This window comes from Chironomus tepperi, unplaced genomic scaffold (assembly GCF_022539635.2).
Source record: "Chironomus tepperi strain 1889 unplaced genomic scaffold, CSIRO-AGI_Ctep_v1 contig_359, whole genome shotgun sequence".
Classification (NCBI taxonomy): Eukaryota; Metazoa; Arthropoda; class Insecta; order Diptera; family Chironomidae; genus Chironomus; species Chironomus tepperi.
In genome coordinates this window covers 3,305,906-3,320,192 of record NW_027226481.1, presented here as the reverse complement: position 1 = coordinate 3,320,192, position 14,287 = coordinate 3,305,906, and the positions used below count along the sequence as shown (strand labels likewise).

The window sequence follows — 14,287 nt, the reverse complement described above, 5'->3', positions numbered from 1 at the left end:
TGATTTTTAAGCTATTTTAAATGAGATTGAATTGAAAATTTATCTTAACTAAGCCAAACTCACTGAATTTATTCGCAATTTCCCACCAAGCAGCTTCAACGAAAATTATCTTTCAACCAGCAATTTCCACCTTTTTTCACGCACGTGCTTGAAACTTTATATCATAAAAAGTACCACAACACTTTAAGTTACCAAATCTCCACGAAAAATTCAAATCACATCACATGATAAAATATGCCATAATTACAAATTACAACAAAATCCGATAATTTCATCATCAGCACCTCACTTCTGCTTGAACAGAAAGTAGCAAAAAAATATTTTTTTTTGTTTGTCGTTTATGAATATTATGCTCGAGGAATATGTAATGAAAATCAGATGTAATGTAAAACTTTTTCTTATGTGTTTGTGTTTGTTTTGAGTTAAATGTTGAATAATAATTTTTATTTAGTTTTTTTTTGGATAAAATAAGGTATGAATCACGTTGTAAGTGAATGAGAAAGTTTTGTGTTATTAGTAGGTCATTTATTCGATTATTATTTGGAAAGTTGTTTTGAGGTGAAATTTATTAGGTTGAGTTGGGATTTTTATTTTAGTTTTTTTTTTTGAGGATGGATTGTGAAGGTTGGATTATGAGTATATAAGGGTGAGGAGTGATTATGAGGTTTTAAGGTGATTTAAAAATTCTAAAGAATGCCCGAACAACGTCACAAAATTGTTAATTGATCGAAAAATTGGACACATGCTGATATGGCTCTTAATTGGTGTCATACTTACTTACTTACTTACTCTCTTTCCTGGTCGTACAGATCAATTATGATTCATGACCTTGCACAGGTGTCGCCTGAAGCTGGCTCTATCGTTGGCTTCCTCTTGCCAATTTCTAATACCAGGCGCAACATTGTCTCTGATTGCTGCCATATTTGGATCGATGAATTTACTTGTGCTATTAGGGTTGTTCTGCTTTGACGATTCTTCGGTGTTGCGATGTTTAGTAAGTTTGGATAAATCCTCAGCTGCCCTCAGCAACAATGAAGTCCTTTTCAAAGTGTTTAATACATAGAATATGGATGATTGTCTCATCATCCATACCACAAAGACTGCAAGATTTACTGTTAGTCAAATTAAACTTGAAAATAAAGCTACTGATACTCATATGTCCTGTTAAAGCACCAATTAAGTTGCTTAAATCCCTTCTCGATTACTCTAGAACATCCGACATCTTGTACCTATTTCAAGGACCAATCAGACTTTTAGTCGTCTTAGAAGTTGAGTTAATGAGCTTAAGATTTTCTAGATTCAATCGATTCCAGTCTCAAACCAGATGCACGCTACCCATGAGCAAGATTATTCAACTTCTCATCCCCATCTGCCTTCAATGCTTACTGTAAAAGAAGTAAGTTCCATTTTAAATTAATAAATTTCATCGCAAATATTTCAAAATTAGTTTCCACAGAAATAATAGATACAAAACTAGTCACAGTGAGAGAAACAAACCCATTAAGTCATGAGATGAATTCTCATTACAGTCATAATAAATGCAGACACTGCTGGTGACATTAAAACCGTAATACAAATGGAAAAATATAAATAAATGTCTTTAGACGAGAATATTGTATGAAATTAACGTGAGGATAATGTTGGATATACTTCTTACTTTTCAAAATAGATAAAAAGAACTCAAAACTCTTTAATTCGTGATTAAAATTCCAAAATAACATGAAATGACAGGAAGCATGAAAGGGAAAAGAAAAGTCTAAATTAAACGAAAATGTGAGTGAAAATTTAATGCGGTAAAAAAGATTTTTCAAAAATAAAAAGAAGGAAAAAGATTAAAGTGAAAAGTTTCAGTTTCAGTCAACGAGAAATTGATGAATCCTTTGGGGGAGAAATTTATGACAGAATTTTGATTGATTTTTATGGAAATTCTTCATTTTTTTGACTACACCTCTGCCAAATCCCCACAATTCTTACTCATCATCCAATTTTTATCCCGATTTATTTCATTTTCATCTTAAAACATTAAAATTTCAATAATTAATCACCAAAACAGCTTCAAATTGTCTTTAACATGCCTTTTATCTCAAAAAGAACATTTTTGCGACATTTTTCCACAGACATAACGAATAAGGGAAAGGAAACAATGTGAATAAGGGAAGTAATCCACTTTCAAGGTTGACATTTTACATCTATATACACGTGTGTGTATGTGTGCGTACATGTTATAGAACATAAAATTTTATACATTTTAAAGCAAGATGCTCTAATACCTAATTGCCTCAAGATATGGCGGTTTTTCTAATAAGTTGAAACATTTTAAGGGGATATTAAATGAGAATGTTTGAAAATGAATGTATTTTGATAAATTTATACAAGGGATGTGTACTTTTTGGAGGATTTCAATCAATTTTGTTAGAAATAATTCAAAATTCTAGCAATTTTGCATTCATCCTGTCAAAATTGTGCTTTAAATCCAAAATTTTTAAACATCTTTCAAATTTGAACACTAAATCACAATTCCCAATCAATATCCATCCCCAGAAAGTACACAAAAAACACCAAACCAACAAAAAAGACCCACAAAAAAGAAAACTTTATGATGAGCATAAAAGCAGAATAAAGAACATAGCAAAAAGACACAACAAATGCAGATAAGATGTAAAAAGGGACTTAATTTTGATACAAAGAAATGAAAATAAATCGGGGTAAAATTGATAAATACAAGGACTGTGAACTACTCAACTTACATGTCATTATTTTGAATCTATAATTAATTATTGTCGAATGTGACGTAATATGGAGGTATAAGGTTGTTGAAATTAGTAAGAATAATGTGATTAAGTAAGATGAAGATTGCTGGAGTGCTGATGGGAATGAGGGGGATTGTGAAGATTGTAGGGAAATTGGAGAATGCTTGGTTTGGGGACAGGCCCCCTCAGGATCAATTTTGAGGACTAATTTTAGTAAATTAATGGAAATTCGGTCCGATTTACTGACATTTTCTGAATTTGAGAAATAGATTAAAACTAATGCTGCATCTATTCAGTTCAACAACCTATTTACTACTATAACCCCCCATTAAAGGGGGTAGGGGGCCCTCTCCTTTCAAAAAACATTTTTTCCATCCCCAAAAATTCCCAAAAAAGCATATAAAAATTCCATCAAAATCATTACACCCCTACATCCTTTCATCATTAAATTGCTTCATGCAGCTATCAAATTTCCCCATTAAAATATTTCCTAAAAAAAAATGTTTAAAATAAAATTTCATGACTATTAAAAAAAAAGATAAAAGTTTGACTCAATTCACATCCATTGCACATTAAATAAAAACCCTTTTTTATTGATTTAAAATAACATAAACACTTATATGACGATATAAACATCAATCCAAACTTGTTTTCATCCTTACATTTTTAAAAAATTTAAATATTCAGGCACAGTTTGAACTATTTTCATTTATATTATTACGAGCATCCCTCCATAAACATTGTTAGGTTTAATGAACAGTCAGAGCACATGCATGTATCGCATTACATAATAGAAACATTAAAACATTTGTACAACAACTATCAAGTAGCGCGTGCGCTTCCAGCATCATCCTCAAGTTTCTATATTGAAATTTTGTGGAATTCGAAACAAGAAAAAAAAAAGAGTCCTGAGGATGATGAGGGAAGGAATGTGAGATGAATTGGGGAAAAAAAAATTGTATTTTATTGTGGAAAACATGACCATAAATTCCTGATGCTTTCCTCCCTCCTCCTCCTGCACACCAAACTCTTTCTGATATTTTCATTTGATTCTCTCGTCTTGTTTTGAGGTCAAGTCAATGCACTCTTAATGTCGAGAATTGTTATTAAACAATAAGCATTTTCAATTGATGCGAATGAATGAGAAAAATGAAAATAATTGAGAATTCAAAACTTGTTGTTGAAGTTGTTTTGATTTGAATTTTTTATTTTGAGGGTTCAATCTTTATTGTCACAATCTGTTGTTATGCATGCTGTTTGATATTGAATGTTTTCGATAGTTTTTCGATAATTTTAATAAAGTTGTTGTGTAATGAACCTTAAAAAGTTAATATGTATGTGAGGAAAATGGGGGGAAACAAGACAATAAAGTAAGGTGGTATTAGGAATTGATTATGTTGTAATTTACTGAAATTTGAGCATTGAAAGGAAGGCAGTTATGGGTCGTTTGGGAGTTTTGGAATGCTAAATTGACAATTATTGACTTTTTCTTATTTTCCAGTTAATACGAACCAGAATAGCACATTATAGGCTACTTGATCAAGAATCCTACCCAAGGATGACGTGACTATGACTTGGCAGCCTGTTTTTGGCATCAACAGTGACTCTGACTTGGTAAACTGAGTCTGGAATCAAATCAGAGTCTCACCAGCTTGGTGACAGATTTTAGATCGACCAACCAACTTGTGCTGTTCGGAGAAACATCAGATAAAGTCTGGAAACATCTAATACAGGCAACATCAGCAGCATACAACAAACTGAGCCCTTTAAAAATTCTTAGAAATTTCATAATCATTTAAGTCCACACAATACCTTCATTTTACCATTTATTCCTTTATAGCACGATTAAAAAAGTGACATAACAAACATACACAAAAAAAAGGCAAAAAGTGAAGTGTTTACGGCGAGATGAGAAGCGGGTGAGTAAGAGAAATAAGGAGATGAAAAAAAAAAAACTAATTAAAATTTTGTGCTTGTGTTTTTGTCATACTAATTATGTTTGTGAAAAGATTAAAAACGCTTTTTGTTATTTTCATTTTGCTTCATACTTCTTTGTCTCCTATTCCGTTCGTTCCTTGGGATGATTTTGGGTTGGATTGGGTTGTGTGTTGTTTGGTGGTGTTGTGAAGCTATGTGGCAATTGGAGGCTATCCAGGCTGCAATTTAGAGGGATATAACTGTGTTAAAGAGTGTCCTACAGACCAGCACTCAGGCATGAAACCAAGACTTGATTATGTCCAACTCAAAAGCGAATTGACGCCTCGCAACCCAAAAACCTAAACACATTGAACCCCATTAACCCCATTTTAATTAAAATCCTCACAAACTCTCATTTTCCAGCTAGAATTTCCCCTTAAAACCACCTCAAGGAACTCCTGTCGTTTCACATTTTATTCTAAAAAAGCATATTCTTGTATAAAATTTCTTTGTTAGCTTAATGAGACTTTTGTTTGGTTGCTTAAAGGTTAATTATAACACATTTCTTTTCCCTTTAAGCTTAATGTACCTAAATATGACATATGTACTGACATATGAATGACAAAATTGAAGATTCTTGAGAGTTAATATTGTAGAATGTAATGAGATTTATGAGATGGATGTTATGAGTATGTATGGGAAATTTTTTAAGGGTAATTGCAAGGATAAAGTGAGAAATAAAGGAACTTCAATATAAAAAATTGAAAATTTTATTAAAAATCGGTATTACAGGATATACTTTGTGTGCCATCAGCGATAGCCGAGCTATGCTGATGGTACTTACTTACTTACTGGAACCATGCTCCGACTTGGAGCCATGGTTATTACAAAGGGCCTTCCATTTGACTCTGTTACTGGTCACATCGCAAAGCTTGTATGCTGATGGTATGACCGAGATAATACCCAATTGGATCCGGATGAGATAAGTCAACCTCAAGTAAAGCAATAATGGTAATTTCTAGAAAAATTAAGTTTATAACTAGATGTAAGGTTGGTTAATCGCAGCCTCAGGCTTAGACACTTCAAAGTAGATTTTTAGAGGTGTCTGACTCTTGTCTTAGCCTGTTCCACCTGGGGTACAGTTGCATCAATATGCCACACTATGAAAGTATACATTTTTCAGTACAAAACCAACAATATTTAAATTTAATTTCACCAATATTAAATAATATCAAAATAAACTAATTTACATACTATTAAAAATTCCCAAAAGTACCTCATCCTTGCCTCAAGCTTCTTCTAACTTATTTGCAACAATATTCAATCGATAATTTTCCTTTAAAATTTAAATTTATTCCTTTTTTACACCCATACACTAAAAATTCATTTCTATTTACCATCAGTATAAGTTAAAATTTCAAAACACCTTAAAATATCCATCAGCTTAAAATGAGAAAGTTTTTTTCAGTTTATCCTCCCATTTTTAGTCTATCAGATACACAAAATAATGTAAAGTATGAAAGCGAAAAGTGTGAAATAAACAAACAAACAAAAAACTGTTGTTATTCCTATCGAGTGTTGTAGCCGATGAATATTCAAAATAAGTAAATATTTATGTCAAAAATTGATGAAAATTTTCACGATAGGTAAAATTTATTCAGTAAATTAATGCTTATGGGCTGCCTGATCCGAAAATACTTTACTTTTATTTTTTTAGTTGAGGAAGTGTTTTAATTATAGTTGAAAGTTTTATTTTAGGGGAGGAAATTCGTGTCTTTGAATTTTTAAGGTGAACAATTAGTGATGAGATTTTAACCTGCTTTTTATGTTAATTTATTGGTGAAAATTTTTGATGGATTGTCTTTTTTGTGTTAATTAATTTTTATAGGGACTCTTGTTGGGGTAAAATTGATCATCTGGTGTTCATTGATAAAAGGATTAATGTCACTTAATGATGAGAGTCAAACTTACTTGCCCGAAAAGAATTTGATTCATAGGCCAAGTCAGGTCAGCTTGGAGTTACTTTATCACGCTGTGTGCCTTTCACTGTCTTTTTAGATCAATTGTAATAAATAGCATCTCTTATATAACGACTGAAATAGCTCTATCGCTGACCCCCGCTTTTGTTATCAATATTATCAATAAGAAGCGCATTTCTGTCTTAAGAGCCAAGCATTATGGCATTACAGAATACATTTCGCAACTCAAAGAGGTCCCAAGACTATCCCAACTAGCACAAATCGATTAAATGATCCCAAATACGGTTCCAGAACTAAGACTCTATTTTGATGCTGATTTTGATTTAATACCAGATAACATCTTAAAATAATGCCTTATCCAGAATTTAGATCTATTACAAATGGTTTAATCGATCTCAGATCTACATGACTCTGCTAGAGCTATGCCTTTCTGATCTCCAACGGACTCTTTTTCGGGCATGTTATATTCAATTCTACTCTCAATAATCAAGAATTTATATCAAACCTTACAAAAGCATCCATCCCATCATCATCATCATCAAATTCCCAATTTTAAGTCCCCCAACTAAACTCAAAAGCTTCGGAACAATTTTTATCATACCACAAACTTCAAAGACCAGAAGACTATAAACTCAATTGATAGAAAATTTCATTAGTTAAGTCAAAAAATTATATTTTTAACGAAAAAAAAAAAAAAAAATGGAAAAAAAGTCTTCCACATCAGCGAGGCTTCATTTGTTCAATGAAAAAGAAAATTCCTTTTTAATTTAAATTGAGCAGAAGCCACAAGCATGATTTTGTGCTTTTTCATCGATTTTTTCTCTTCTGTTCCTTTACCTGCTTTTCATCTATTCGTCTAAAATAAAATTTAATAATAGCGAGTGAAGATAATAAGCTTATAATGATCAAACGAAGTAAACGTTTGAAAAAAAGGAAGAGAATTCAAAAGCCACAAAGCAAGTTGAAACTTAATGGAGAATATATTTATAGTTGTAGATGAAGTCTTTGATTTTTATATTTCTAGGCTGCGGATAGATTGAGTCTTAATGCGACATGATGCTGTTGGAAAAGCAATGACCTAATTTTGTTAAGTGTTTGTTCATCAAACTTTTATGGATGAATAATTTTAAATTATGTTTTGCATGTTTTTCAGCTGGACTGTGTGAAGATGGTATAGATAATTAGCTTCTGGAGCGTGTCCAGGGCGGTCTATTAATTAAGTCAAGTCTATTAAATATAATGCTTCAAGGGATCAACCTTAAAATCGGGAAGCAATCGTGATTAACAATTTGTTGTACCACAACACTTTAGATCTACAGTTTATAGTGGGATCCAAACCCTTTGCAAGCTCAGCATCTTGCAAAGCTATGATTACGTCATATGACCTGATGTACCCTGCATTGTACCCAGTTGCAATCAGTGTTTGCAAGATTACGACAATCATCCAAATACTAGTATATCCTTGTATACCTAGTAATGGAGACGCATTATATTTCAAATCAGCAACACAGTAGTAGTAGTATGTGTCAAATACTTCAAAACTGCATTCCAAACACAAACTAAACATCTTAACTAAAGCGGTGAACTGGAAAAAGAGTTTCCAAAAATCGACATGACCTGGGTTCAGAATCTTTGGCACGTAAGGCCAATGCTCTACCGTTTTGGCTTCTCAAGCCATTTTCTCGAACAATTAGAACAGTCATCAACAATCTAGTATATGCATCTTGACCGGTTAAGGGGTTATTATGGTAAATGAGATAATAGTCTACAAAATAGACAACATCTAAGCATAAACGACATCTTATTTAAAAATTAGCAAAATCTATCTATATTTTCCATCTAAAAATCTGTAAAAGTGAACCCTCATTTCCTAGAATAATTTTAAATATCCCTAAATTTTAAATATTTCTCCTAAAAAAATCAAAATTATAAAATATATGATCAACCATCACCTCATATATTATGTTAAATTAAGTGCCGATTTAAAGGCACAAGAAGAATTTTTAAAACATTTTCCATAGGCATGCTCATCCATTATTTTTAATCTACCCTCGACACAACAATTTATATAAAAAGTAAAATTTTTTCCCGATCATAAAAAAGCTAAACAACATCTTTATGGGAGCTGTTTTGATGTTATTTTATGGAAACATTGGTAATAAAAATTAAACATAAATAGAGTGAAGTAAACTTGATACTTTAATTAAACAGCCGACGCCATGGATTGCTGTTTTTTTTCTTTTCTGTCCCGTAAAGTGAGAAGAAGACAAGAAGAATTTTAACAACAAATTTTTTAAACGAAAATCATTAAAAAGCATAAACTTTTTTTTTTGCCTTTCAGTGCGCCACTTGAGAGTATTAACAAACACTGCATGGGGTGCTGGATTTTATCTTTTTTACAGTTTTAATATTTTTGCCTTATGCAAAATTAATAACCCATTTCCTTCGAAGAATATTTTATTGTGTTTTAAAGAAATTTTTTGAAATTTATGGCAGTTGGAAGGGATTGGAAGAGGTGTAAATTGAAGATTTTTATTTTCAGGACCCGAGACTTACCCTGTTATGTGTCATGAAGCACTCTATGCACAGTCACACAACTTAAGATCCTCCTTCCTCCTCCCTCCTCCCTTACTTACTTACTTACTTTGCTGGCCTTACAGATCGATGGCCTCCCTCAGATGTCGCCTATAACTGGTTCTATCGCCGGCTTTCGCCTGCCAATTGCCAATACCTTCCTCGTCCCACCCTCTAAAAACCAGACATCATCCATAAACCACCTGATAATCACTAAAATCCCCAAGAATCTCAATGACAAATCCATCAATAAATTCCCTTTCAAAGCTCAAATGCAGGTGTGAAACTTCAAAATTGACTTGAAAAAGTCGTAATTGACTAATTACATTGTATGAATTGATAAAAATCGTCTTCAAGTTTATTAACCAGTAACAGCTGTTGATACGAATATGAACACCTGTTGTTTATTAAGCTATGATGATTATTTGTAAGTACTTTGACATACTCATGGAAAGCTTTATATGGGAACAAATGAGATGAGATGAGTTTTGGGAGATTTGGGGAAGGGGTGTTGGTGGATTTGGAGCTAGTGAATCCGCAAGGAGGGCTTCATATACTTCCAAATTCTATGGAACTCTATCTATCCAACCCAAAGACCTTAAAGCTTTTTATGAAGATTTTTGAATTTTTTATGATAAATTCTAGATAATTTCAAGACATGAAGAGCTTTTTCTCAAATAATGATGCATGCAGGATCAAATTTAATGCAAAAATCAACGTTATGAGCCTGAAGAGATCCCAAACTTGGTATACAACGATAAAATCCTCCCTACCTACCTATCAATGACTCAAACTCATATAAAATTTACTCACAAATATCAAATACTCAAAAAAATTGATTTCGAAATCAAAGCCCATGAAAACTGATTCGTCATTGCTGCTCGCGACTTGAAATATATACAACAAATACTCTTATTATTCTCTCATCTCTCATATTTTATCAGTTTTGTTATATATAATCAAACTATGCCTGTAAAAAAAAATCAGAATCAATTGCGTATAAATACGCACGTAGAATTCAGATCCAAGTCAGTCTTTTGTGAGAAATCAAATCAAACTAACTAAAATGGCATCAACAAAATTAATTCTAGTCATCCTTACCAGTTTAGTAGCAAATGCTTACGGTTCATTTTGGACATCATGTGCAAACGGACGTCCACCAATAAGTGTAGATTCACCATCATGTACTGGAACTCGTTGCTTGGCTGTTCGTGGAGAAAATATTGTCTTGAATGTTGAGTCTGACTTTATTGAAGCACATCCATTACTTAGACCAAGAGCTTTTGCTATTGTTCTTGGTGTTCCAATTCAAATTCCTGATGATCCAGCATTTGCTGACATGTGAGTTGAATTTTATTATGTTGCTGAAAATTAAGCTAGAAGTCTACTTGGATTTTGTATGGACAGAATTGAGTCAACTCCATGCGAAGTTCAAGTCGAGCTGAATTAATGCTGCATTTTGTGATTAAAATTTAAGAGCTTTTTAAGCTGAAATTAAAATTGATGACTACTTAGATTTTAATTATCCTAATTTAATTTTTGAACAGCTGCCCACTTTTGAATGTCAATGGAGTTCAACGTGGCTGTCCAACAGCACCAAATACAGTTTACCAATGGACATTAGACATGTTGATCCCAACAGCAATCCCTGCTTTCCAAAATGGAAGAATCCGAGGTGAGAATTTTTAAAGTGTCTGAAGTGAATTTTTTCTCGAAACTTCTATGACTAATAGTGATAAGCATGAACGATTGTTGAAATTTTGTGACCTTTTTATCTGCTCAAATGGAGAAATACCTTAGATTATTTTGGAATTTATGTGAAAATTAAAGGAGATTAATTTTTCAAAATAGTAATTTTTTGAGATATTCGACGAGGATTTTGAAATTATTCCTTGACAATCCCTAGCAAAATGAAGATTTTTTCAAACAAGGAAGGGTTTTCCAAACACCCCTGTGCCATGCTTATTGCTATTTATATGATTTAATATGCTCAGATTAGTGAGCATTCTCATTGTCCATTAAGATTTAAATTAGCTAAATAATTTTATTTAATTGTTTATATCAATTTCAGTTGAACTTTTGGATGCTGGCCGTGTTGTCCACTGCTTCGAAGTTCTTGGAACTATGTTGTAAAGACAATTTGAATTGTTGTCTTTAATGATCAGTACCGATCAGTATTAATTTAAATTTAATATTTCTTCAAAATTATTAAATTAAAGCTTAATTTATTTTTTATATTCAAATCAATTTCGGAACCTCAAATAAATAATTTAAAGTGAATAATATAAAGAAATGTTTTGAAATCTTAATTAAAAGGACTTCCTGCATAAAGTGTCAAAATTTATTGCTGCTTATCCGAGAAGCAAGGACAATCTATTGGATAATCTTCTTCAATCCACGCACTTGACCTTAAATACCCCAAAACCATCTTTAATGATTTCCGAAAAATTCACACCACAGAATACACTTTACGCACAATCATGCCTAAATATCTTCCGTATGCATCATAAAAATTCTTCCAAGATAACTCAAACAAATTAATTATCTCAAGTGGCTCATTTGATAACATTTTTTGTCTGTTCCAAAAAAACATTAAGGTAAGTTCTACTGATATTAATGAACACCTGTTGTTTATCAGCACATAGTGAATTACTAAGTACTTAGCAATTAATTGGAAAATCCCTGCATTACATCACACGTGGAATTTTTATAAGCAGCTATTTTGAATATTTTATAGCAACAACTTTTAGTGACGTCAAATCTAAAATTGTTCAGTTAGGTCCAAAAATCACAAAATCTCAGGCCATATTAAAGTTTTTACTTCCAGAATAAAATGTGCGATAATTTAATCAACCAGGTGTACATGCTTGATAAAAAAAAACTCAACAACTTAATCGTGTCTACCAAGCTACGGCTATTTCATATAAAAAGGCTTACTTAAATCGCAAACAATTCAGTCTCTTGTGCGAATTAAACTTAATAACTTAAATCTTTTTAAAAATGGCATCAACAAAGCTTTTTTTGATTGTTCTCATCTGCTTGGTTCCAAATGTCTTCTCATTCTGGAGCAGTTGTCCAGTTGGTCGTCTTCCATTGAACGTTCGTTCTGATTTATGTAATACTGATCGATGCGTCGTTACACGCGGTGAAAGAATTGTCATGGAAATTACATTGGATTTCTTAGAAGCACATCCAACACTTCGTCCAAGAGCTACAATGTTCTTCTTGGGAGTTGGAATTCAAGTTCCTGATGTTCCCGGTCATGATGATGTGTAAGTTTATTTGGATTTTGTTTATATTTGGGTTTCTCGAAGTCTTGTTTTCGAGATCGAGGCTGGAATTGATATCGAGACTGAGAATGAGACTGCAAGAAGATTTTCTGAAGTCTCAGTCTTGACAAATCTCGAAGCTACTTGATTTCTAAGTAAAAAATGTGAATTTACTGCCTCTGGTCTCCCACCAAGTCAAATATGACCCTTTAATCTATTTGGAATTGACAAATAATAATAAATTCATTCTAATTGTAGATGCCCACATCTCTTCTCCGACGGAGTCTTCCACGGCTGCCCAACAGCTCCAGGAAGAGTCTACGACTGGGTCATTGACATGACTGTACCAGCAACACTCCCAGCTTTCCAAAACGGAAGAATGCGTGTTGAAATTCTCGATGGAACAAGAACAGTTAGTTGCTTTGAAGCAGTTGGCGCTATGATTTAAGAAGGGAAGGATTTGGGAATATTTTTAAAATTATCGGACTGCATTTTTGATAAATTATTAAGGATCTTTATATTTTAAAAATTATTTGATAATAAATTTTTAAGATTTTTTGGTACAAATTCTAAATTTATGTGCTTAGTTACTTACTTTGATGGCTATACAGATCAACTGTGATCCATAGCCTCCCTCTATCACTGGCTTCCTTCTGCCAATTAACGGTACCAAATGCAATACTTTCTCGATATTGCAGTTGTAGTTTTGAAGTTTCAGCACCAATACTGACAACGTCCCCGGTCCTGACAGCGTCCGCACATTCCAACTGCTTAAATTCAAATCGTTAGTCGTTAATAACTGCTCAAGGACATCATCCTCACTCCTTTCAATCCATGACCCTTCAACCTTCAAATTAACGACAATGACTTGACTTCTTTTAAAATTAAATCATGCGTCACACAATCTTTAATTTAATTTCTTATCAGCTTTTACCGGTAATTCTATTAACAATGATAACATATTGAGTAAGGTCCAAAAATCACAATTATTTCATATCAAAAAGAGGAATTCTATTTTAAAAGAAATTGTTGCGATAACCCAGTCAACCAGGTGTAGAAATTTATGATAAAAGTATGAGCCAAAAATTCTCAATTAACACACAATAATTTCGGTATAAAAAGGCACACAAAGTTGCAAGTAAATCAGTCTCTCGTGTGAATTCTTGACAAACTGTAAAAAAATGGCACAAACTAAATTACTTTTAATCGTATTATTTTGCTTAGTCCAAAATGCATTTTCCTTCTGGACAAGTTGTGCAGTTGGACGTCCACCAATTAGGGTAACATCACCCGATTGTGATGCAACAAGATGCGTACTTACTCGTGGTGATCCTTTGACAATGAATATTGAAATGGACTTTTTGGAGGCACATCCACAATTAATTACAAGAGTGACAATGCTTGTTTTGGGAATATGGATTAATATTCCAAATATTCCTGAATATGAGAATATGTGAGTATTTTTTGAGGGAAGCTCTGAGGGCTGGTTAGTGACTGCGAGCAATTTTGATCGACCTCAGACCTTTAATTCAAGCTTCTGCAATTTAAACTATACTAAGATAACTAATTCTTAAATTTATCACTTCCAGCTGCCAATTCCTCTACTCCGATGGAGTACTAGTTGGATGTCCAACAGCTCCTGGTAGAGTTTATGAATGGAGAATGAATTTGAACATTCCAACGACAGTTCCATCCGTAAATAATGGAAGAATTCGTCTTGAAGCTATGGATGGAAGTAATATTGCTACATGCTTTGAAATTCTTGGAACGTTATTTTAAAATGTGTGAAAAATGATAT

General features: G+C 32.7%; 3 protein-coding genes across 3 annotated transcripts; all 3 read left to right on the top strand.

Moving 5' to 3' along the window:
* Nucleotides 1–10,286: 10,286 nt before the first annotated feature.
* Nucleotides 10,287–11,391, top strand: LOC139095077 (uncharacterized). Its single transcript, XM_070646324.1, has 3 exons — nt 10,287–10,561; nt 10,768–10,895; nt 11,292–11,391. Exons 1-3 carry the CDS (start codon nt 10,287–10,289, stop codon nt 11,351–11,353), a joined length of 465 nt encoding a protein of 154 aa, XP_070502425.1. The 3' UTR covers nt 11,354–11,391.
* An 829-nt stretch (nt 11,392–12,220) lies between these two features.
* LOC139095075 (uncharacterized) lies at nt 12,221–12,970 on the top strand. The gene is made up of 2 exons (XM_070646323.1): nt 12,221–12,492; nt 12,748–12,970. The coding sequence occupies exons 1-2, from the start codon at nt 12,221–12,223 to the stop codon at nt 12,935–12,937; spliced, it is 462 nt and encodes a 153-aa protein (XP_070502424.1). The 3' UTR covers nt 12,938–12,970.
* A 684-nt stretch (nt 12,971–13,654) lies between these two features.
* On the top strand, nt 13,655–14,287 carry LOC139095116 (uncharacterized). Its single transcript, XM_070646366.1, has 2 exons — nt 13,655–13,942; nt 14,079–14,287. The coding sequence occupies exons 1-2, from the start codon at nt 13,671–13,673 to the stop codon at nt 14,266–14,268; spliced, it is 462 nt and encodes a 153-aa protein (XP_070502467.1). The 5' UTR covers nt 13,655–13,670; the 3' UTR covers nt 14,269–14,287.